Source organism: Coenobita brevimanus, chromosome 23 (assembly GCF_032717465.1).
Source record: "Coenobita brevimanus isolate Jiangsu-jjx chromosome 23, ASM3271746v2, whole genome shotgun sequence".
NCBI classification, from domain to species: domain Eukaryota; kingdom Metazoa; phylum Arthropoda; class Malacostraca; order Decapoda; family Coenobitidae; genus Coenobita; species Coenobita brevimanus.
The window spans coordinates 62888986-62913380 of record NC_136976.1 but is presented as its reverse complement, the minus strand read 5'-3'; the positions used below and the strand labels follow the sequence as shown (position 1 = coordinate 62913380).

General features: G+C 41.7%; 1 protein-coding gene across 1 annotated transcript in view; it reads left to right on the top strand.

Moving 5' to 3' along the window:
- Nucleotides 1–22360, top strand: part of LOC145392723 (galactosylgalactosylxylosylprotein 3-beta-glucuronosyltransferase P-like) — a 207917-nt gene extending 185557 nt beyond the window's left edge. Inside the window, exons 2-9 of the mRNA XM_080267022.1 lie at nucleotides 2593–2778; nucleotides 11625–11704; nucleotides 11762–11926; nucleotides 15290–15431; nucleotides 15776–15927; nucleotides 16717–16893; nucleotides 20810–20920; nucleotides 22122–22360. Coding sequence (XP_080123148.1) covers nucleotides 2593–2778; nucleotides 11625–11704; nucleotides 11762–11926; nucleotides 15290–15431; nucleotides 15776–15927; nucleotides 16717–16893; nucleotides 20810–20920; nucleotides 22122–22256 — 1148 coding nt within the window. The 3' untranslated portion in view covers nucleotides 22257–22360. The remainder of the gene's footprint in view (nucleotides 1–2592; nucleotides 2779–11624; nucleotides 11705–11761; nucleotides 11927–15289; nucleotides 15432–15775; nucleotides 15928–16716; nucleotides 16894–20809; nucleotides 20921–22121) is intronic.
- The last annotated feature ends 2035 nt before the right edge of the window (nucleotides 22361–24395 follow it).

Genomic DNA, 24395 nt, shown 5'->3' with positions numbered 1-24395 from the left:
AGACTCTCCTCAGATAATTAAAAAAAGTTAATTAGTATTGAGGGAAATACTCGTTTCATTTATCTAATGATTCGGAAGGTGAAGAAAAACGCAGCCTTTGTTAGTTCACTTGCAATTTAATTACGTAGGAAACATTACAATTTACCTGAAACCTGTTAATGATGGTTATCACATTGTGAAGAAGAATAAAGTTACTAAGTTCATATTTTTGTCACAAAACTTTAACACGTGATGATAAATATTTAACCTAGCTTTAAATACGGCGACAGCATTAAAAAAAAAAAAAAAAAAAAAAATCGTCTCCTTTGCAAGAAAATTTAGTAAATATGTTTTCCTGGTGCTTGCGATTCAGAGGAGAGTTGAAGGTTACGCACACTGTTAATTTATGTTTGAAAAATGTCCAAGTCATTTAGAACACTACATCCTGAATTTTAGAATGTGCTCTGAGATCAGTTATCCACTACACATGGTCTCAGACGGGGTAGATTCCAAACATTTTATCTAACAAGAAGCTTACAGTGCCCAGCTGCAAATCCTCACTGCAATAGCCCCCTCCCCCCCCGTTAGAAGGCCGCCACTGTCGGTGCTGACCCTCCCTTAATACAGTCCATTATTTCGAGAACTGGATATGGCGTTCTATTAATGTAAGTTTAACTGCTTCAGTCCGACGACCTTTTTGATTATTACTTCCATCTTCAGACAATTCTAGTTATATCAAAGAAGATCCTTCGAAATGGAAATGCAAGTTGCAGCTTTAAGGAAATCTTTCCCTGCAGTACTACAGATCCTCCCTAGGTCTAATAAACTCGTCTGTGGAGAGGAAAAATGAAATAAGAATGTGCCATCGAATAGAAGGAGTTAAATGTTGTCTAGAATGCCTGCATAAATTAGTACGTCTATAGAACGATACGCATTTCATTAGTCGTGTTCTATATTAAAGACTTTGTAGCCAGAACGACTTTGAATTTCAGCACGCTAGTCTCTTGGTCACTCTCATGCCTGCATTTTTATCAGGTTAACACTTTAGGTTCCTCTGACTCACTCTCTGCTGCATTCAAACTTCTGGCTTTGGTGGGAATGGAATACTAAAGTCCTGACCATGAGAGGATGACCGGCATCAGTATTAACACCCTCAGGCTCATATGGCTCAGACTGGCTTTAGCTGCAATAGAAGGCTAGAGTAGTGTTGACCACTTTATTTGTCTTATGGTGTAATCTTTTGGTTCTAACGTATCCAGTTCATTATTGCCTGCATCATTATCACGGCAACCTCTTGACATCTATGATCTGGCGTTCATTTTCATCTGGCCATTAACAGACAGTTTTATTTATCCTGAGAGATACCTAACTTGCGAGGGAGATTATGTAGGGCGTATTTTTTTTTTTTTTTTTTAAATGTGACCGACTCTGGGCATAGGCTTCACAGCCTGATTTCAAGGTCCAGTAGTCCTCCTACGTACCGCACACCTCTACATGTCACCACTTCGGCGCTAACACCCATCGTCCATACTGAATACACGCTAGGGCAGTCTCATATAGGACTGATGTATTGGTATTAGCTCCCATTTGGAAGGTTTCCCCTTAACTAATAATGTCGCCTGGAGGGAGCAAAAACAAAACAAAAATCCTCATTCTGAAGTATTATTGAGAATCGCTATTTATTTTTTTATAATAATATTTGATTCAAATCAATCGTGGTACTTCAGTATAACCTTTAGACAACACGACATTAAAAACTGAATATTACATATCTTATCTCCTATATATACGGTATATATTATACACTCACGTGAAGAGGCTATTGTGGTCGTTTTATTTTTTTACCTATGTATTGTTTCTGACTGAAGTTTAAGACATCAAACTGTTTTAATGCCTTAGAAACTCATTTCCTCCTCCTGTGTCCTCCACACCACTACTCTCTTACCTTTAATTGAAAACACACACCTCAGTCCTTTCTTTCTCTCAGTATTTTCAGGATTTTCTGTATCTCTCTTTCTCGTAATCTGTCTTGGGGAGATCAAGATCTTCTCTTGTGTTATCAGCTTCCCATAGGTTGGGTGCGCTGAACAGACTCTTTGCTCTCTTGATCCTCAATCAGTTGCTGACTCTATATATGAGTCTTATTTCCTCGTTTTTGGAGTGCACTTCTCATGTGTGTGAGGGTATCCACAGACAGCTCTTCAAATAAATACCGTTTCAAATAGTTTCGACACATCATTTCCATTTTTCCCACGGACTCTCGCCGGTCTCTCTACGTTTGTTGCAATGTTGCATAGCCCTCTCTTTATACAGAACACCGTTCTTGTAAACTCTTTGCCTACACCGCCCTTCGCATTTGGCAGGCACCGTAACACCGCTCTGCAGATTTGGAACGCCACGCCTTCAGCATTTGTTGAATCATGTACGTGTTTATTTTGCAGTTATTTTCTTATTCTATTCGTTTGCCTTTCGGGTATGGTGACATTTCTGTTTGTTTATGTCTGTTTTGGCAACTGGCATTTACCTGTCTTACTCGTCTTCCCTTTCTGATATGGTGGCACAGTTCCTCACTGTTTTGGACCGTTTATTTATCTTACTCGTCTCTCCCTTCAGGCATGGTGGCGCTGTTCCGCACTGTGGTTGGAGTGAGCCTGGTGGGTGGCCTGCTGGTGGTGCTGCTGTGGACGGAACACCAGGTGGACGTCAAGACACCAGCACACATCCACTTCCAAGCCCACGCACGCGCCATACCCGAGGCAGCAGCACCAGGCACTGCACTGGACAAGGCAGCCAGTCAGGGTGAGTGAGTCAGTGGACAGGGAGAGTGGCAGGGAGGGTACGGGCAGGGGAACTTGCAGGGAGGAGATGGGTAGGGGTAGATTTAGACTGGAAATGGCCGGATTTAGGCTGGTAGTAGGTATATTGGTAAGCAGTGGATGTAGTTGGCTCAAATTATCTTTTCTGTATATATATATATATTTTTTCTATCTGTTGTCGATCTATCGATCTTTGCATCTCTGCTTACTCATTTATCCATCTATCTTCCGTCTATCAGTCAATCAGTCTACCTATCTTTCTTTGTGTCTGACTGTTTGTCTGTCTATCTGTCTGTTGGTCTGACTAACATTTAGTGAATCAGTCAGTCGCTCTCTATATGACTATCTGTCTATCTACCTACCTGTCTATCTATCCGTGCCTGTGTGTATACCTACCTATCTTCCCTCCTACCTACCCACCTGCCTTCCTACCTATTTATCTATATATCTGTCTGTCTGTCTACCTGTCTCTGTATGTCAATATGTTTCCCTATCTACCTGTTTGTCAATCACCCTACACCTCAGTTTGTTAGGGGTGTCATCCTTCCCCCCCCCCTGAAAAAAAAAAAAACTAGATATTTCCCTTCCTACTCAGCGACGACCCAAGGCTCCCTCCTCCTTCATACATGCCACGACCACCTTGTCCTCTCTCTTCCTACTATACACTGATCCCCTCCTCCACCGACAACACCTCATCACTTACACCTTCCACCGTTATCTGTTCCTCCTCAGCAACGCCCTTAACCTTTCGCCAACATACCGCCACCCTCCTTCATACACCCCCACCATCACACCATGTCTACCCACCTGATTCTAGCTGCTTTCTGTTCGTATGAAGCCTAAGCTAACCTAACCTAATGTAATATGTTGCTAGCCGAATTTTGTCCTAACTCATTAACAACCCCCTCCCCGTTCTGCCAAACCAAGCCACGCTCCCTCATACAGCACACCACCAGCACCAGCACCTTGTCCATCCATCTGGGCCAAGCAATTACCTCAAAATAGGGATAATTACTACCCCCCCTCACCCCTCGCCTCTCTCCCGGTTCCTCGCCGCTGCACTGATTGACGCTCATTACTCCTGCCTCATGTCTGACCCTTGATAACCCCGCCGCCGATGTGCTCGTTGTTTGTTGCCGCCACACACTTGATAATTAAGTGGGTCTGTTAAGTTCGTTGCGTTTTTCCATCTTGTTTCTCCATCCTCTCTACCCCTCCTATAACTGTTGGAATAAGGCAAAGATGTCCAAACCTTCAGGACCTAAGAGCTGCATACAACAATCGTTATAAATTATTGACAATGAGTATCTGTTGCTTTATTTCTTTGTTCGCCACGCACAGCCACAGTTTTCAAGCCACAGAGTTAAATATTGGCGTGGGTATAAATATGGCCAAGCGGAATGTAACAAGCAGCATATGGATAAGGCACGGGGTTTGGGAAAATGACGCAGCCACTGACTACAACTCCTAACTTAAGAGTATTCAATTTTCATTATTAAGAAAATAAATCGAAAACCTGTATGATCATAGATAAAGCTAAATTAATCTATGCCACAAAAAGTACGCTTGCGTGTACTTAGGAAGGGATACAGCCCCCGAACCCTATTCTCTATCTAACAAGATATTATCTAATTTTCAAGATTTAGGAATGGATTTTTTTTTTTGGGGGGGAGGGGGGGGACATTTACAGGCTCGGTTATGCTGTAGGCTCCTCAAGGACTGCACTTGCGTGTTCGGGTAAAAGGTGCAGCACTCATTCTTGACTCCCTGAGATAATATCCACAGTTTTCAAGGCAAATGAAATTTTGTATGTATAAACATAAACGCTCAAGTATGACAGGTCATTAGCACCATATGCTGAATGAGGAGGTGCAGCCCTCGACCCCGATTCTGCAATATGCACCGTTTGCCAAGATAAACAGGCATAATGAAAATGATGATGATGATGGTGCTGGTGATGATAAGAAGGAGGAGGAGAAGGAGAAGGAGGAAGAGAAGGAGAATGAGATGGAGAAGGAGGAAAAGGGTAATCATGCTGCTGCTGATGACGATAATGATGACGACGATGGGTTGCCTCTACGTCTCTGTTCAGTCGCACTATCAGCCAGCCTCCTAATCTCATTGCGGTCATGGCACACGTGCTTTTCACTTATTGAAATAAACTTGAAGCAGATGATCGGAGATGATTTGGACACAAGGAGCAATGAAGAATGGGAATTGAATAAAGCAAGTATGTTAAAGCAAAGGTTACTGCTGAAATAAAGGTTAAGGGAGAAAGTGTAAATAGAATAATTTGTGCAAGAATGAAAAAATCCGAAAGAAGGGTGCATGAAGGATGACTCCTTCAGATTGGCAGATGTAGTGAAAGGTAGTTTGTGGTGGAATGAGGATAGAGGGAGAGGGAGAACTAGACAGAAAGACGAAGTAGGAGAGTGCATGTGGAAAGATGGGATTCAGAATCGGCGCCTTCCTCGCTGCGTTCAGTGACGCTTGCCTGTCAGGGGTGTGGCGGTCAAAACATCCCCTCAGAGGATATCAGTCCGAACCAAACTCGAAATGTCAGCAATTGGCCCCCAACAATTGTGTGTACAAAGTAAAAACTCTGTCAAGGTTCAGGGTTTCATTCATTCATTCATTCATACATACATACAAGCAAACATACATAGAGGTTACATACATACAAACTCTAAGTAGATAGTACAGTAAGTAAATGCAACGCTGGTGCATGAATTTGGAGTAAGAGAATGAGATAGTAGGATGAATGAAAAAGTGCATAAAGAGGAGTCGATCGAACGGAAAGGGCATTGAACAGAAGCAAAATTGGTGAGCAACAGAGGTGACGAAGACCAAAAATGAAATGGCAGCAATAAAAGAAGTGTATATGTGGGTGGTTTGTTTGGACTGGCGGGAGAATGTACAGAAGCCATGTTGGTGGTAGAATGAAAAGATACTGAACAATATGGAAATTAAAAGGGAGGCGTGCATGAGGGAGGGCGACTTGGAATGGCGATATGGCAGTAGTGGAGACGAGCGGTGACGACCTTGGAGACTCTTTTGTAGCAGCCACCCTGGATGAACCCTGGGATTAGGCATATGATGATAGACAGATAGATGAACAGATAGATGGATAGACAGATAGATATACTGTACAGATATGTAGGTAGACAGGCAGACGTACAGAGATAAACCGGAAGACAGAGATATATATACAAAAACTAACAAGTAGATAGAAAACTGATGGACTGAGAGACAGATGTACTGATATAATTAAATAAACAAACATATAGATGTGTTGATAGGTACAGATACACATAAATACTGTACATACATACATACAGAGAGAGAGAGAGAGAGAGAGAGAGAGAGATTAGTCCTTACCTTCCCAACCTTCCAAGCGAGAGACTGAAATGTGAGAACGTTAACAGTAAATCCACGTAACAGTGACATTCTCCAGTTAACCTTTCTCGCTGCCGTGGACGATGTTAGAGGGTTTTATTGAGGCGAACACTGGACAGTTTTGTGTAGTGGAAGGAAAGTCTAGAGGTCGGTTTGTTATGTTACTACTAGATTCAGTTAAACTAAAATGATTTTTTTTTTTCTCTTGCTATCACCACTTATTTCATGCAATTTAACGGGGAGGCGTTTTCGAATTGTAAGGGTTAGCGGCAGTGTTCATTAACCTTTTCACTACAAAGGGCTCCCTAAATCACTTCAGACCGACGACGTCATTTTCATCGCATTCTTACTGTTACCAGACAGTTTTAATAGATTGAGAGGTTGTTATTATTATTATTGTTGTTGTTGTTGTTGTTGTTGTTGTTGTTGTTGTTGTTTTATCCTGATCTGCCTGGCCGAGCGACCCTTCGACCACAAGCAAGTAGCCACCTTCCTGTGGCAGACAGCAAAGTCGAAACAGAGTCCCTCTACACGGCGAGATGCAGGGAAAACGGAGGAGCCATAGTCCCCATGAGGATTAGTTGTGTATAGGAGACAGGTATGATTTGTAGTCTCAGGCCGCACTTTGACTACTTGGTGAATATGGATGGGTTCCCCACCTTGAAGTGTTGTGCAAAGCCAGCTACCCGGCTTTGGCCGCACGTCATTGTCATAGCAGTACCTCCCAGGACGATGATAAACATTTGTTTACTACCGGGTTAATCGGTGCTACACCTTGCCCATGGGTGACCTAAGACTATGTAGGGCAGGAGAGTTCATCTTTCCTGAGCCTGACACATGCTGCAACCGAATACCCTATGGTTTAGAGGTAATATCGTGTAGCAAAGAGCTCTGTGAAGGGTATATCTAACCCGTTTACTTAAAACTCTATCTTGGGATAAATAAAGCTGTCTGTACATGGCGAAAGTACAATACAAAATACGTCATCCAATTCAAGGGGTTAAGCTGAGTTAAATCGTCTGGCGGTGGCAAGCCCATTTGCATTCATTCGGGCATCTCATCTCCAATGACTTCCATCATTACCAAAGCGTCTTTCTCAGTTTATTCTTGTTATCCTCGTATGATTCTTTTCAGTTTTACGGAAGGCGTTCCGGACTGGTGGGGCTGGATACTGACTTAATATCACTTCATTAAAAGGCGTCTTCCCTTAGCTGGATAAAATCGTTGGGTAGCAACAAGAATGATCCCGGGCTTTAAATGGTTAAGTCAGTTCTGACTCACATATATTCGTTTTTTTTTATATCTGACTCATTTCGGGTCATTTAAGTCCATTCAGTTGAGCTCAGATGGATGCAGGTCAAGCATTATCCAAGGAATGACTTCTATGTTGATATATATATATATATATATATATATATATATATCAAGTTTCGCCATATAAATGGCGAGGCTTCTTGTTTTCGTCAGTACTATTAAGCTTCGTAATATAAATGGGAAGCTTCTTGTTTTCATTATTATTATTATTATTATTATTATTATTATTATTATTATTATCATTTGCACTTTTTTCTTCGATCTGGATGATATTATGCATGGTACCTTAGGGTAACCCAAGTCCTTGTGCCAAATATAAATTAATTTGACCTATTTTTGAAGGTCATATACTCTCTTTGATTCTACAAATTACATGTTTGAAATTGAAATATCTGAGAAACTAACTGAGATACAATTATTTGGTTGATAATCCTACGATAAAAATGTTTGATGAATAATTCTGGCTTAGTATTTTTTCATTTAGCCTAGTTAAGAGTACTGAATTCAAATCTGTTCAGTTTTTTCTTTGCAACACGTTCTAGAGAAAAACATAAAAGCTTTAAAACCGTAACTTTCTATATATATATGGCTGTGGTCCCTCTTACGATGTGAAAGGAATATGGTTACAGGTAAGCATACAATTGGCCAGTTATTGAGACAAAGGTAAAATTTACACATGCGTTTTTCGACACCTGTGTCTACAGATCGTGTAGATGTTACGCAAAGTTACCTTAGGGTCTTCATATCTTGTTTATATTAAAGATACCTTTTATACACATCACAAAACCAGCAAGAAGACACGGCGTGTGTGCTGGGCGGCCCCTTCGGGACCTCCCAGGCCCTGTCGTCCCCTCTTGTTTTTAATAAGCCAGGCCACACCCCACTGATCGGGCTAATGTATGGCTCGGTTCCCTCTATAGGAGGGATAAATCTTTAAACGAACGATACTCATAGTTGGGATCAAGCTTCATTATAATGGCTACACCACAAAACAGGTGGCTAATTATTAATATTATTATCAATATTACACCTATATATTCGTTTGTGTTACTTATATCTTACCGAACATTTTCATAGATTTCATCAGTATCATAGGCGAGAATATTACTGTACCGAGTGACACACAGAAGCAAACTGGTAAGGCAGGGGTGCTGGGGAGCCTCCTTAACCAATGAGAATACGACCCAAAAGCAACAGCCCCCTTCCCCCTGCCCATGTCTCCATCTCCCCCTCCCTTCCCTAATGTGCCCCTACTGATTGTGCCCACCTCCCTCCCCCCCCCCGCTGCCCAATGTGCCCAACTCTCCCCATTCCCACACAGATTACACCCCTTTCCCCCATCTGCCTTCTGATCGTCAACCCCGCTTCCATGAACTCATTGATAGTCTTTCTAATAAGTGGTCGTCTTTGCCTCCCTGTGATAATGGAACGGCTGAATGACAGTGAGATTAAAGGGGACTGACAGACTCTGATGGTATAGTGGTTGTCTGATGTTGTGTTATGCATATATTTTATGTTCTTGGAATTGGTTATTAAGGAGGCTGTTAATACCATGAAAGCTGTGGCGATAATTACCTACGTTACTGCCATAATAATTCATATCCGGCGGCTGGGGGCGCCCCTCATCCACTCACTAGATGAAGTGATACCTACAGGTGACTACACTGAGTGACGATCCAAATGGCTTCCCGGTCTCCAAGAAACTATTTACTACGTTAAGTTAAAACCATAATAATCAAGTTAGACGACCCTTAGTAGTTTAGTGACTTAAAGGGGAGGTGGTGACCGGGTCGGTAGAGAGGTTGTTTGTTGTTCCAGTGGACGCGGATTCAAACTCCGACTAGAGCAGGAAACAGTTTAAGAATCTGAATTTCGATGAAAGCAGCCTTGCTGATCTAACATAAGTCTCGCCATGTCATAAAAACACCCACGCTAGTAATGGTGGGAGTCAGCGCAGAAATGGTGACATGTGGAGGTGTATGATACGTGAGAGGTCTGCTGGGCCTCAGGAAACGGCTGTTAAACCTATGCCCAGAATCGTAAGCATAAAAAAATAGAAACTCCAAAAGAATATGCCCATATAGATTCAGGTCTGAGCACTGGTTGTGGTTAAATGTTCACAAAATACCGTTCAGGGAAGTTTGACCAGTCATCCCTGCCTTATATGTCTAAACGTGCCCCTATGCTCCTGATGGGGCATGAGGGATAGACAGGGTCTTGTTGAAATTAGATAGACTACATTAGGTCGTCTTTTAAAATAATTGGTCTGCGGCACTTCCAAACTCTTCTGATCATATAGGCAGTTTGTCCAATTTTACAACACCGCAGATTATGTCATTTCAGTATGCATAATATAGATTACAACTAAATTTATGCAAGGTTAACAACTGTCCTTCTTAATATAAGGAACCTATTTATGTTATTAGTTTCAATGCCAGACGATTTTATTCAGCTGAGGATAATTTTTTCGAGTTAGAAGTAAGTTGGATGGTCAACATTAATTACTTCATTAGTATGGAATATCCTCCGTCTAAAAAAATAATAATAATAATAATACCACAAGAAGTAACCATAAAAAAATTCATTATACTGAAGGGCTAGCGTTTTGGCATGAGTCAGAAAACCCATAACTGAGTGAGTAGACACGGGGCTTTACACCGACTGGATAACCTGGCCTTGTGTCAGTCTTAATAATATACCTTGGCGTGTCCGCAGCAGAAAAGGTCACGTTGAGTATGAATGTCACTCACAGCTGCTTAAAGTATCGATCATCTCATTTCTGGTTCTATCTTTCATGTGGTTATGGATGCAGGGAAGAGAAAACCAATCTATCTACCCGCCTATCTATCTATTTATCTATCTATCTGTCTATACATATATGAATCAATATATAGATAGACAGATAGGTAAATTCTGTCTGTCTACCTCTTTGTCTCTGTTGACCTGCCTACCATCCAGTCTGCCTGCCTGCCTACCAACTTACCTACCTACTCATCTGTCTGTTTCTCTGTCTGTCTGCTTATGTATCTGTCTGTTTATCTGTCTGTCTGTCTTATCAACCTGTCAATATATCTGTCTTTCTACCTGTCTGTCTATGAATCTGCCTGACTGTCTACCAATTTACTGAACTCCTTACATACCTGCCTATCTGTCCGTCTGTCTGTCTGTCTGTCCATCAATCTATCTGTCTATCTAGTTAGTTACGTAGCTTTCTATCTGTCTGTCTGTCTACCTACCTTTTGCATTGGAAGAGGAAACAGGAAAGCTCTCTCTCTCTCTCTCTCTCTCTCTCTCTCTCTCTCTCTCTCTCTCTCTATGTGGAATGAACTTAACTTGTATGGTCAAAAAGGTGTTTGTGAGGCAGATGAAGGAGGAGGAAGAGACCTTAAAAATTATAATTCTATGTAATGATTCAGCGTGTGAGAAAATAAGGTAGTATTCTGACTTCTTGAACCCTTTGCATACCAGACCTTCTCTCGACTGGACAAAACCGTCTGGTGTTAGCCTACATAAAATTCCCAGGCATACTAACAACAGGAAAAGGGTTTCTTGAGCTACTAGTTTATGTAGAATTTTACTACCTCGATTTCTCACAGCTGAACCAAATCTTCTGGTGTCAGCTTGAACAGAATGCCCAACTACACCAACCGCAGCGAGTGTGTTAATATGAGGACAATTATTATTTTATTTTTGCTACAGTCTGACGATTTAATTCAGCTTAAGAGAGTACCCTGGTAGTGAAGGGGTTAATGAAAGCTGTATCTAAGCCATTCAGCTTCAAAACGTCTTTTCCTAAACTCAGCAAAATCGCCAGGAAGCAGCAAAAGAAAAAAAAAAGAAAAAGGAACCGCAGGCATAGGGTTAGGAACAATAATTGTTCCTAATCCTATTATTGTCCCTTTGTGTGTGTGTGTGTGTGTGTGTGTGTGTGTGTGTGTGTGTGTGTGTGTGTGTGTGTGTGTGTGTGTGTGTGTGTGTGTGTGTGTGTGTGTGTGTGTGTCGTTCTTACTTCTGCATCCGTCCCACTCCAAATAATAATAATAATAATAATCCTTTCTGGTACTAAAATTCTTACATCATTTATTAATACCCGAAACTAAGCCAAATTTTACTTTCCAGCCGGTACAAGGAAGTCAGTGCAGCTGCAGTCACCCAGAGGGGCCTCTAACACCCCCGGAGACCCCCACCACAACACCACCACCAGACCGCCCCCCGCCCCCGCCCCTCCTCAGCCACATCCTCCCGCCTCCCCCCAGCCCCTCACACCCACCACCCATGCCCAAGCCCCCGCCCCCGCCCACAACCCTCAAGCCCCCGCCCAGGTTGTGGTGAAGAGGGAGCGTACTGGAGGGAGCGCCGCCCCCACCCCAGCCACGCCCACCATCTACGTCATCACACCCACCTACCGTAGGCCTGAGCAGGTGCGTGTAAATAACAAATACACACAACGAAGTTACTCACCACAGCGACAAGCAACTGTCACTTTGCAATGCAAGATCTCTATTTCGGGTTTAGGATGCGAACAGTCTGGGGTAAAGGGACCCTGTTCAAAAGTCACGTGGTTGACCAAGGAATCAAACCAAAGCCTTCTCGGTTGCGGGCCAAGTATGCTTTCAGTTACACAACCACCTCCCCCAAGCAGGTGCAGGGTTAACCTACGTCCATTCATAGTTACAGCTCATAGGTACTTAATCAAAACAGCCTTTTATACTGTCCTTAATATGTACAGAAACACGGAACACAACCACAAACAAAAATAAATGTTCCTTCAGTGAATATAAGACACAGAACGAACACCAAACATCGTTCATCTCGACATTGGCACATCGTAACATGAAAGGCTTGTAATCTTCGGCTGGGGGGCAAAGTAGACTCGGCAAAACTTCCTGAACTGGTCATTTGTGTATTGAAAAGGACGTGGAATACTGGCCGACTCTTGCATTAGAACGGTGGGGAGATAAGGGATTAAAATGTGTGGATGGATGGGTATTGTGTGCCTGTTTTAATGACAGAGGGAAGCACAGTGACAGTTCAGATGGATGTATAATGTCGAAGAGAGAGAGAGAGAGAGAGAGAGAGAGAGAGAGAGAGAGAGAGAGACTAAAGTCAGTAGTATCGGGTGCGTAAGTCATAATGCCATTGAATTAACCCCATTAACAGAGATGTCTGTAGTGATTCTTGCCCCCCCCCCCACACACACACACTTGACAAGAATAAGACGCGTTCATAATTACCTGGTTATGCTAGAAGCGTTATATGATAGTTCCAGGAAGAGGCCACAAGAAAGAAACACTGAGAACAGCGGAAGATAAGTACATACTGAGCTGTGAGTTGTGTAAGGCAAGTGATAGACATGAGGAGATTATGGTGATCAAAAAATGGAGGAGATGAATTTCTGAGGCACTGATAACTTCGACTGTCTTTCCTCCTCAACAAGAACGAACAGACAGAAAACAGTTTATGTGTGTCGTTACCTCATCCCGTAAATAACTTAGTAACTGTCGTGATGGACGCTGTGAGAGGTGGATGGAGAAGAGAGAGATGTATTCATAACAGGATGAGTGGACAGGGCAGGATACAGGATGAGCAGCTAGAAATATAACTGATGAACTGAAGGAAAAGCTGGTGAAAGGATGGAGGTGCTAAGAGTACCAGTGAAGAAAGCTTTAGATCTCAGGCGAATAGTAACCATCTATAGCAGTAGGTGTAGAACATCCATAAAGGCCACCTGAGATAAAGGCACAGATGAACGGACAGAAACCACAGAAGGGTGATTGTAGACATTTATGCCAGACTCAGTTAAAGGTCTTGGATATAATGAGTGCCATAACAACGAATTAACCATAGTCTTTTTATGAGGATGACAAAAAAACTGAAATGGTCAGCTGTGATGCACATTGATGGAACCCACGTTAACGGTAAACAAGATAATCACGGGAAGAAATATGCTTTAAAATACGAAAGAAGACTAAGAGACTATGATGATGATAAAAGATTACTGCAAAATGGCCGATATATGCAAATTTACGCAGATGACAGACTGAAGAAACACCCCGTCAGTTTATCAGAATATGGTCATTAATCTGCAAGGAGCTAACAAATTACGAAAGTGTTTTTTTTTTTTTTAATCTGAATGAAGCTGTCCAGCAGCAGCAAGAATATATGAAAAAAAAAAAAAAAAGAGAATTAGCTAGCGGCAGAAATAATAAGAGAGAGAGAGAGAGAGAGAGAGAGAGAGAGAGAGAGAGAGAGAGAGAGAGAGGGAGCGTCATCGTACCGAAGGGTTAATAATATTCTTATGTTTCTGCTTCATTTATCGTAACAAAATTAACTGCAGAATACTCCTAATACCAAATTCAAACGACGGTAACAGCCCATTCATTGAGGTGCAGGGGCCAGAAGCCAAGCTGCCGCAGTTCAGTTCGTTAGAGTCACATTTCTCCCTTCCTATTGACCAAAGCATAAATTCTCAAACAATAATCTGTTCAGCTGTAGAAGCAATTTAACACGAAGACCTCAAGGTAATTATTAAGTTTAGCTGAACAGGCCAAATTTAACAAGACCTTACCCAGCCCTAAAAGCCACAAGTTATTTTTCTTCTCAGCTAAGTATAGGGGAGAAGGGTGCCAAGGCCAGGAATGAAGACTATGTCCTTCGCCACTGAGTTAGGTCTTGTTAGGTTCAGGTTGTTTGGCGACTATGAATAAGACGGGGCAACTAAGCACAATAACTACCAATGATAAATGCAGAGCTAAAGCGTTATTCTAATTATTCCATCCATTTAATTAGAATTCTTAGCTTCTGATCCATGTTTCGAAAGTGAATTACTTACACTACCTGGTACTCTCTGGACCCAGGCTGAATAGATTCGTAGTGGCCATGGAATCCAATCTCGTAACTGGTTGGTGGTGGGAACAACGAAGGGCGCCATTTCCGATAAAGTCGTTTCACGGATCGTTTGAATGTCACTCTCAGTGTAGGCGATTGTACCCTAGCGTGCGATGAACGTGTGTGTGTGTGTGTGTGTGTGTGTGTGTGTGTGTGTGTGTGTGTGTGTGTGTGACGCTGTCTATTGGTCAAGCTTTATTTGTCAAGAAAAGGGGGTGTGAACTAAGCCACTTCGATATCTTTATCTCAACACAAAAAAGGGTTTTTCATAAATCAGATAAGATTAGTTGGCCGTAGCACGAATAGAATATGAAAACATCATTCTACCCTAGCCTATTCACACCCACAGCTGAAATAGAAAGCTGGACGTATACTGACGAACATACTGATTAGCTTCCTGTCCTAAGAGGCTTTTGTTTTTGCCGGACTAACAAAAACCACAGGAAGCTTCTGCACTCTCATTACCTTACAAAAACAATGCCGAGTTACGACCGGGAATTGACAGTAAGAGCGCTTGTGAGTCCCGCCTCACCATGGACAATCAGTTCGACTGTTGCATGTCCAAGTCTGAGGGAAAGTTTTGGAGGCGTCCTTGTCACTATGTCACGCGGGATTACATTCACGCATTGGTCATGTTGCAAAAACAAAATTATGTTTAGCAGTATAACCCTATTTACTTTTTCCACTTTAATGCAGCCTCTGTCAAGAATGCTAGACTGTAACAAGAGATTAGCAACACAATATAATGCTAGTCATTAAGTGTTATGGAAATAATTTAGAACCATGTATTATCTTATTCTGCTACTGAACTACGTGAAATAAACTACAAGGACGAAAATCTGTGCCATATTATTGTAGACGAACTCTGGTGATATGATCTGATCTCGACTCCCCAGGTTGCTGAGCTGACCCGGCTGGCACAGACGCTGATGCTAGTGCCGTCACTGCACTGGCTGGTGGTGGAGGACGCCGTGGCCCCCACCAGGAGGGTACTGGCCTTCCTCGACACCTGCACCGTACCTCACACATATCTCCTCGGTAACACATTGCCTTGTATTCTCATCAACTTGGGTGGCTTCTAACACCTTCTCCTTAAAGATACATTTCATATAGCATACATAAATTGGCTTTTCTCGACACCTGCACCAGCCCTTATCCAACCATGAATTAAATTTGTTTGAAGTTCCGCACACATTAATCTCTGAAAATGATAAGTGGTGGATAGGAGGTGTTACTGGTACTGCAAGGGTGCAGTGATAATGGTGTGTGTGTGTGTGTGTGTGTGTGTGTGTGTGTGTGTGTATTACCAGGGCTATGTGTGGATATCTTATCGGTATTGTGTGTATGTGTGTAGCTGTATTACTGGTGCTGTGTTGTATCAGGTACGGCCTCGCGACGCTACAAGGGCGCCAACAAACCTCGGGGTGTGAGCAACCGCAACGCCGGGCTGAAGTGGCTCAAGGTGCACGCCAAGGAGGGGGTTATCTACTTCGCTGACGACGACAACACCTACGACTACCGCATCTTCCACGAGGTGAGGCATGGGCGCAGAGTAGAGGGAGGGGTTGGTGGGGGGTTAGATTAGGTCTTTCAAAACAGCATCTTCTCATATCTTACATTGCCCTTCATCCTAGTCTTGCTTTGTGTAAACGAGTTTGCAGTATCGGGAATCAACTGCGTGTAAACCTATTTATTCCCTGCATAATGTGAGGGCGGTAAAAATATTCCCAGCATTCCATGTTAGTTTTGTTAGAGTTTTATTGATCATTATTCCAGTCCTGTTTCATATTGCCATATGCATTGAGGAAATTAAAATCGGTTTGTTTCAAAAAGTAAATAAAAGAAAATGGAAGCTCAGTTCTCTCCCTGTCAGTGTTGTGACAGCTATGATGGTGCTTGAAGCATAAATGACTGTGTCGGCAATCCGTGAATTTGTAGAAGAAAGAGGAGGCTCCAATCCACTCTTAGTTGTGTTTGACGACATTCAGGGAATACATTTCTCCCTTTTCCAAGGACATAATATCTTTAGTATTGCGCAGCTTTCTTTCCTATCAGCTGCAGTCACATCCCAACTAGTCCGGAGAGCCGAAGCGGTATACTATAACGCCACTTTTTTCTACAGTTCAGTTGATGACCATGTGCAGTCGTTTTGGGGAATAGATCTGACTAGTAGCCAAGGAGACTCATTCCTATCTCAGACTGTAAGGTTCAACGAATTCAAAACAAACACGACATACTACTTGAGTGGACAACTCAAGTGGACCAGTTCCGTCAGGTGAAAACAGACAGACTATAAGTCAGTAACACCCTTTCTCCTCCACAGATCCGCCACACTCGCCAAGTTTCCATGTTCCCAGTGGGTCTGGTCACTCGGCTGGGGGTATCCTCTCCCATCGTGTCCAACGGCAAACTGGTCGGGTTCTACGACGGGTGGGTGGCCGGACGCAAGTTCCCCATCGACATGGCCGGATTTGCAGTCAATGTCCAGTTTTACCTCCAGGTAGGGTGGTGGCCACGTCAGTCTGGATCTGGATATTTAACCACTTGAAACCGGTGCCATATTTTATTTGTTTATTCTTTTTAAGTAACAGTTATTTCATTCTGCATATGAGAGCATCTTGTAGAGAGGGAAAAATCTTGGATATATTTAGCCCCTCCAGTTAAAGTGAAATACACCTTAACTTTGAATGGGTTAACCACTTCATTACGATGACGTACTAGCTGAGTTTCGTTAGCTTCAGCCTTTTTTTCTTTTCAGTTTAGGGGTGAACTTTCGAACTGGAGGTGTTAGATATAGCCTTCATTAACCTCTCCACCACAAGAAGTATCACAAAAACTAAATTATATCACCTGGAGATAGCATACATAAAAAAAAAAAAAAAAAAAGTCTTCCGCTTGCGTCAGTAGAGGTCAGGTATTCTTGATAAAAAAATAGAAGCTGAATTTATAAACTTTGTGTCGCTCTAGTATTTCTGTGCTGCTTGCAGTCAATTGAACTGTCCTGTATTTTTTTTATATTATACGAGTTTTCAAATACTTTGTAACCATAATTAAGCTGGCAATTGATTTCGCGGAGCAGAAAATGTGACTACAATCGAAGGTGCTGTAATGAGCATATGCAACGTTAAAGCCAAATAAATATACAGCGTGTAAGTCACCAGGTAGGCAACAGTTAACACCTTCGATACGGTGACCTATTTTATATTTATCGCAGCCCAGAAGCTTATGTCTTTCGCTCAGTTTGTTTGTCTCTCTGTTAGCAACATTATGGAAAAACAATTGGATGGAATTACACCAGATACGGAATAATGAATGAGGACCATCAGAGGAAAAAGTGATTAAGTCTGAAAGAAAAAAGGTCGACGGTAAAGGTTATAAAAACACGAGGACAACTAAATTCTGCACATCTCACAAATGAAACAAGATAGAGACATGAGTTCATGACCATAATTTTCCATATTGAAAATCCATTAATTTCGTACTATAGTCTTGACCTATGACCTTGAACTTTTGTTATGAGGTCAAGGTCGCACATGATCGAATATGACCTTGAACTCTGAAAGCTTAGCGGAGAGATGCGCCCTCCGCGTGCTTCTGTTTCTCTTGCTACTGCAGACATTTACTCAGGTTAGGTGAATGACCAAGTAGTGGAGGGATTAATGAAGGCTGTATCTAATCCTCACAAGACATAAATGTATTCTACATTAAATATGGTTTTCTGAAGATAGCAAGGATTAAATCGATGATACATCACTGGAATCAAGGAGTTAAAAAAGATTTACCGGTACTCAGTGCATAAGATTGGCGGTTTGATCGTGGATGAATGCAGTATTTGCTCGGCTAGACAGATCTGGGTTGATCAGCAACACGACAACGTACTGCATAGGCAACACTTAATGTGGTGGAATGAAGTGTTCGCTAATTGGCTGTGACTGCTCAGAAAAGAAACTACGGATACAAGTACAGTGTTTTCATGTTGCTGGAGGTGCCTAAACACTTCATCACGAAAGTCAGTTTATACTTTATTCTTGCTACCACGAGACGATTAATTTTATTCATCTTTTGAGAGTGTCCGGGTGGTGAACAGGATACTGAAGATTTGACCTCAGCAGTTTGAAAAGTTCATTCTAATTTTAAAGCTGGATAAAATCATGTTAAGATAGTAAGAATAAAACTACGCAATATGCTACCGAACTGAAGTGGTTAAAATGATTATTAGGAGCAAAAACGTCTGCATTTACAGTTGTCCATCAATCTCTCCGTCTATCACACTCATTCCATATACTGCATCTACCTCTTAGACATTCTGCTTACGTACTTTCCTTCTATCCTCACCGCTTAGTATAAAATTTCATAGTCCTTCCCTGCATCCATTTGTCAGCACCTACCTCCCTAGCTATCTATCTGCATATGTAGCTTATCTACTAATTATCCATGTATCTATCTAACTAAATACCTTATCTACCAGTCTATCAATCTATGTATCCGTCTACCTATCTGTCAGCCGATCTGTCACCAACCTATCTTTCATCACTGATGGCCGCAAAATACAAATCAATACAGTAAGTCCTCATTATAGCCAAACATATTTCAACATTCTGAATTACAGCGTCCAATAAAGCGCCACTTCTTTCGATAAAGCTGATTTGCAAGTTTCTTTCATGTTGAGACTTTTGGATAAGATCTCATTTATTTCAGCCTGTTCGGACCTGAAACGAATTAGGGATCTACATGTGTAAATCGATAGTTACGTGCTGCAGTAAGGGGGAATGTTTGTTTGGTGCTGTCTCTATCGGACTGATTCCCAAAGTTTACAGTAAAAGCGTTGATGCTGGAGAGGGCCGCCTTCTTGTGGTGGCGTCGATAAGTTATACAAATGTCTCACTACTCCTTCCCTCTCCCCCGAAAGAGGCATGATGCACTGCCGTAGACGAGTAACTACAGTCTGCAATTCAGTGGGTTCACATTTCAGATGAACCAGGTGCACTACGATGACTATTAAAGTAAAAGTCGTAAGAAAAAGTTGTGATATACTGGAACACGACCTTTACTTGAAGTGCGGGCTGCCTGTATTGTCACACTTTACTCCTCAGCACCACGCAGGTAACGACAACCAAACACCTAATTCTAAATCATTTACTGTGCTACCATTTTGTACACACACACACACACACACACACACACACACACACACACACACACACACACACACACACACACACACACACACACATATCTATCTATCTATCTATATCTACATCTATATCTATCTATCTATCTATCAATCAATCAATCAATCAATCAGTCAATCTATCTATCTATCTATCTATCTATATAGATAGATAGATAGATAGACATATAGATATAGATATATACATAAATATAGATAGATAAATCTATATATATATACTGTATATATATACAGGGAAGTAGGTAGAAATATCTATCTATCTATCTATCTATCTGTCTAGATAGATAGATAGATAGATATTTCTACCTACTTTCCTGTCTAGCTACCTACCTACCTACTACCTACCTGCTTACCTAGCTACCAATCCATCTAACTCTCATCTGTATCTACATACCTATCTTATCTACTATTCTATCATTCCACAACTCTTATCTGCCAGTCAAATCTATCTACCTATTTACTAAGCTATCCATCTATCCATCGCCAATCTCTTTTCTTTTATATATAACAGAACAGAGGAAGGAAAAACAAATGAATACAAAAAAATAATCCATACACCAGTTTACTGGCGTCCGCCATTCATAAAATATCTGTAACAGTTGGACTTGAACAGCTGTGGGTTGAAGTTTGGGGGGAAACAACTCCGGGGAAGCGAGTTCCAGAAAGATGCAGTTTGGGGAATAAAAAAATTCTGATAAGCAGAAGTTCTGCAATGTGGCTGTGTGACATTCCAGTCATGAGAGCTATCAGATGCCCGTGCAGCGCGAGGGAAGGGATGGAGAGGCGGCACAGTGGACGCAACTTCGTCTGAGCATGTGCCATAAAAATATCTGTAAAATAATGCAAAGGAGGCAACATTCCTTCTTACTCAAATCAGTGTTGTCCGTAAAATAAAACCGAATACTATGACACTTCTTGCAGCAGGAGGTTGGCAACCACAACTAAACATGCAATATAAATCTAACCTACCACACTATCTATCAATCAATTTATCTGTCATCAACCTATCTCTGATCAAGACTGGACACGGAAAAATACACTCACACTTCCCTTGCAGCAGTGGGCAGGTAATCACAATCAAACACTTTATTTTTTGTGTGTCATACTTAGAGCACTGGCACGATGGTCTTTTCTCTGAGGCCCAGGAGTCTTCTTAAAAGGGTGCCCATCTTCACATGTCACACTTAGAGTCATACGAATATTTCTTCATTTTTCTTCCCTACAGAGAAACGCTCCCATGATGCCCTACAACGTGGGTTTTGAAGAGGACGGATTCTTAAAAGCTCTCAAGATCAATCCTGAGGATATTGAACCACTGGCTGATAACTGCACTAAGGTCAGTCTGTTAAAGTGTTTCTGAAAAGGGCGGATCCAGACGGTAGAGGGCCAAGAAATCCACATTCCCCTCCCCCCTCCATCCACCCATCCTCCCACTTTTTTTTTTCTATCTGTGACATTTCTTCCCCTGCAACAAGTACACAAAAATGTTAAATGAAAACAGAAATACAGGTTTAAGAATTCCTGCTCGTATGAACCTGACACTGTTGGTAAATCTTTGTTGTTTATATTCGTGAAATATCTTATAATAATGCATAAACTATTTTTTGCTATAACGATGTATTTTAACTGTATGATTTTCATCCGTGGGTAAATAAAAAGGGAAACATTTTGGAGCCTCGTCCCCCTTCTAGCAAGTATTGGATCCGCTCTTCAGTCTTACTTGGGTCGTTGACTAACGATTTTGTATGAGTACTGTTGTCATACAAGTTCATGCTAATTTTATGTTTCTTCATGTACTCGATTTCATGGTGGTTTTTAGTTACCTCCGCCAACGAAGTTGGCCAGACGATATCTCCAAAGTTCTCAATGGATTTCAATGAAATTTTGTGGATGGGTGGTCCATGGGCCAAGAAAAAAAACTGATTAATTGTAGGGCAGATCCATATCCGTACCCTATGTATCCCGCACAATGTCTCAAAAAGTTTTCAGTTAATTTAAATAAATTTTGTGGAAGAGTGGGCTATGGGTCAAGGAACAATTAATTAAATTTTGGGTCGGACCTGGATCCTATGTATTCCATACATTATCTCCACGGATCCGGATCCGGATCCTTTTTAATGGCAATGGCATTGGCAGAGGTATGCGCTCTCTGAGTGCTTTCTAGTGTTTCATGTATCCGACTTTGACCATAGGCGACGGTCCGTTTTCCGTCAGCCGTCCTACATGCCACACAGCTTCACATAACTACTTCGGCACTAATTCTCACACTCCTTACTGGATACATGCTAGAGATCTCTCATTCAGGACTGATGTACAGTACTGTAAAGGTATAGATGGTGCTTTTATGACATATCGGTAAACTGTAAGAGACTGCAACTTTAGCTTGCAGTTGGCAGGGTTCACATTCATATAAGCCTAGGGTTCCAACAACAATAAAAACTCATCTCGTGGACTCAGGTTGTTGCACGAGTGAAAAACTACATGAAATATGCATACACAAATATTGCAATAATTTGGTTTTGGTTGTCGTGTGGCAGATCCTGGTGTGGCACACGAGGACGGTGAAGAGTTTGCCGGCACTGAAGATGCCAGACAACGACCGAGTGAGCAAGACCAACCTGCACCACCTCAAGTCCCAGATAGTGTTCCAGCTCCCCCACGGCATCTCCTAGTGTGCACCCCCCACCACCCCACCCCCTCGCGACACACCCATCTGTACCATATATCATTGTCTGTGGCGCGTATTCTCGTCAACTTGGGAGGCTGTGTAACACCTATTCCTTACGTTCTTATTTTTTTATACTACGTGTTAAAGTTCTCCTGTATTTGACGGATCCAAGCTACGTCGATTTTAAAATATATGAGCATCGTACATGAGAATATTAATGTGTAAAAACGAAAGATAAATCGCAAAATAACACGTGCTACGTATCCTCCTAAGGGCACGATAACACGTAAATATATCACTGGGAGCAAGAATGTGTACGTGTGAACTACTATAGCCTTATGAGTACTGGTCGTGGATAGCCCTACCTTATTACCGCTGTGTGTGTGTGTGTGTGTGTGTGTGTGTGTGTGTGTGTGTGTGTGTGTGTGTGTGTGTGTGTGTGTGTGTGTGTGTGTGCAGTGAGGAATAGCAGGAGACAGAGGTGTAACTAAGGCGTGTATTCTCGTTCGCTTAAGAGGCTCACTATAGACGGCTTGTTTTCATCTGGCGGAACTGGACCACTCTCAACTTGAATGCTAAGTTGTGGCTGCGTAAATTTCGATGAGCCATAGTTCTTAGGTAGGACAAGTGTCCTTGGTCACTAGTCAAACTCATCCTACACTCAGAATACACCCAGCCATAACTAAGCTGGAAAATGTTACGGATATTTGTCAGGTGAAAACAAAGTGACTCTACGACCTCTTCTCTACCAGCTGTACTTGACACGATGATGTGCTCGTCTACAATGTTGATGGAGTTATGTCGGTGTTTAAAGTGGTATAATCATGATAGACGATAATATAAAGCTGTAATGTGCAAAACTAACTGCTGATGATGTGTTATAAAGCCTCCTTAACCGACGAGAATGAGGTCCTAAAAGTCGTATTCTCGTTGGCACAGAATTTCATTGCACTACTTCCTTAACGAATTATTTTACATAATACATCGCAAAATTATATATATATATATATATCGACTTAGTATCAGTAAGTAATATCCAAAAACTTACAGGTATTAAGGCTTAATAGGCAAAATAAATAAATGAGAAAGACGTGTTGCCATATCTTCCAAGGCAACGAGAATATGACCCTCAAATCAAAGACTGATGCAACAAGCTGATGATCAGTGACACGAGGAAAACATCTATCTTATGAGATAAACGGCTGCGGCCAATAATTCCTTTACACAGCCTCGAAAGTGCCACAAAACCTGTGTGATATTTTGCCAAACTAATCGGTAATATTCAAGCAGATTGGACGGATTAATATTTCACTCGTAACCTCAGGCGTACACAAGGATTATTGATCGCGGCTGTACCTGTATTGTATGTGGTCTATTCTAAACCTTTCAGACAGCGTCCGTGAATAATTCTTATGTTGTTTTCAGAAAGTACCCAGGAACACAGTAAGAGAAATCAGTAACCTTCGGCTTATAAGAATTAGTTCGATCGTATAGTTTGAGCGAGCTTAAATACCCTACTTTCAAACATTTTAAAGCTCATTTCAAACGTCACATCCTTCGAAAGGACTAATGGAACAAGAACTATCGGGTCTGGCCAAACACTATTCTTAGGGTTGTATACCGTTCTCGTTGCACTGAAAGATTATCGTAACACCTCTTCTTCATCGATTTATATTCCACATTACACCTTCTTAACCTCATGAATTTTGTTGATACAATTGTGTAGATATTAAAATGTACACAAGGGAGTCTCGAGGTGTAACATGCAAAGTAAATGTTACGGAAGTTAAAAAGTCTCTTGTGCCAAAGAGAACACAGTCTTAGATATCAGAAGTTAACACAACTCTCAGTTATTCTTAATTTACAATGACGTAATTTATTACTGAGCAGTTGGACTCCTATTACCTGTATCGCTGATGGACCACGATGGCAGTGGTTGTGTGTCAAGCACTGTAACATCCTCATTACCAGTAATGGTACTGTGCAGTGTTCGTACGTGCATCTTGTTTGTTAAATATGTACTATGCAGATGTTGTGTGAAATACAGCTGTAAATTATCGAGCACTGTACAGCTTGTGACTCTTTCTAAATGTCACCTGTAGTATTGAACAAAGGTGCGTAGTGTGATGCCACGGGCTATACG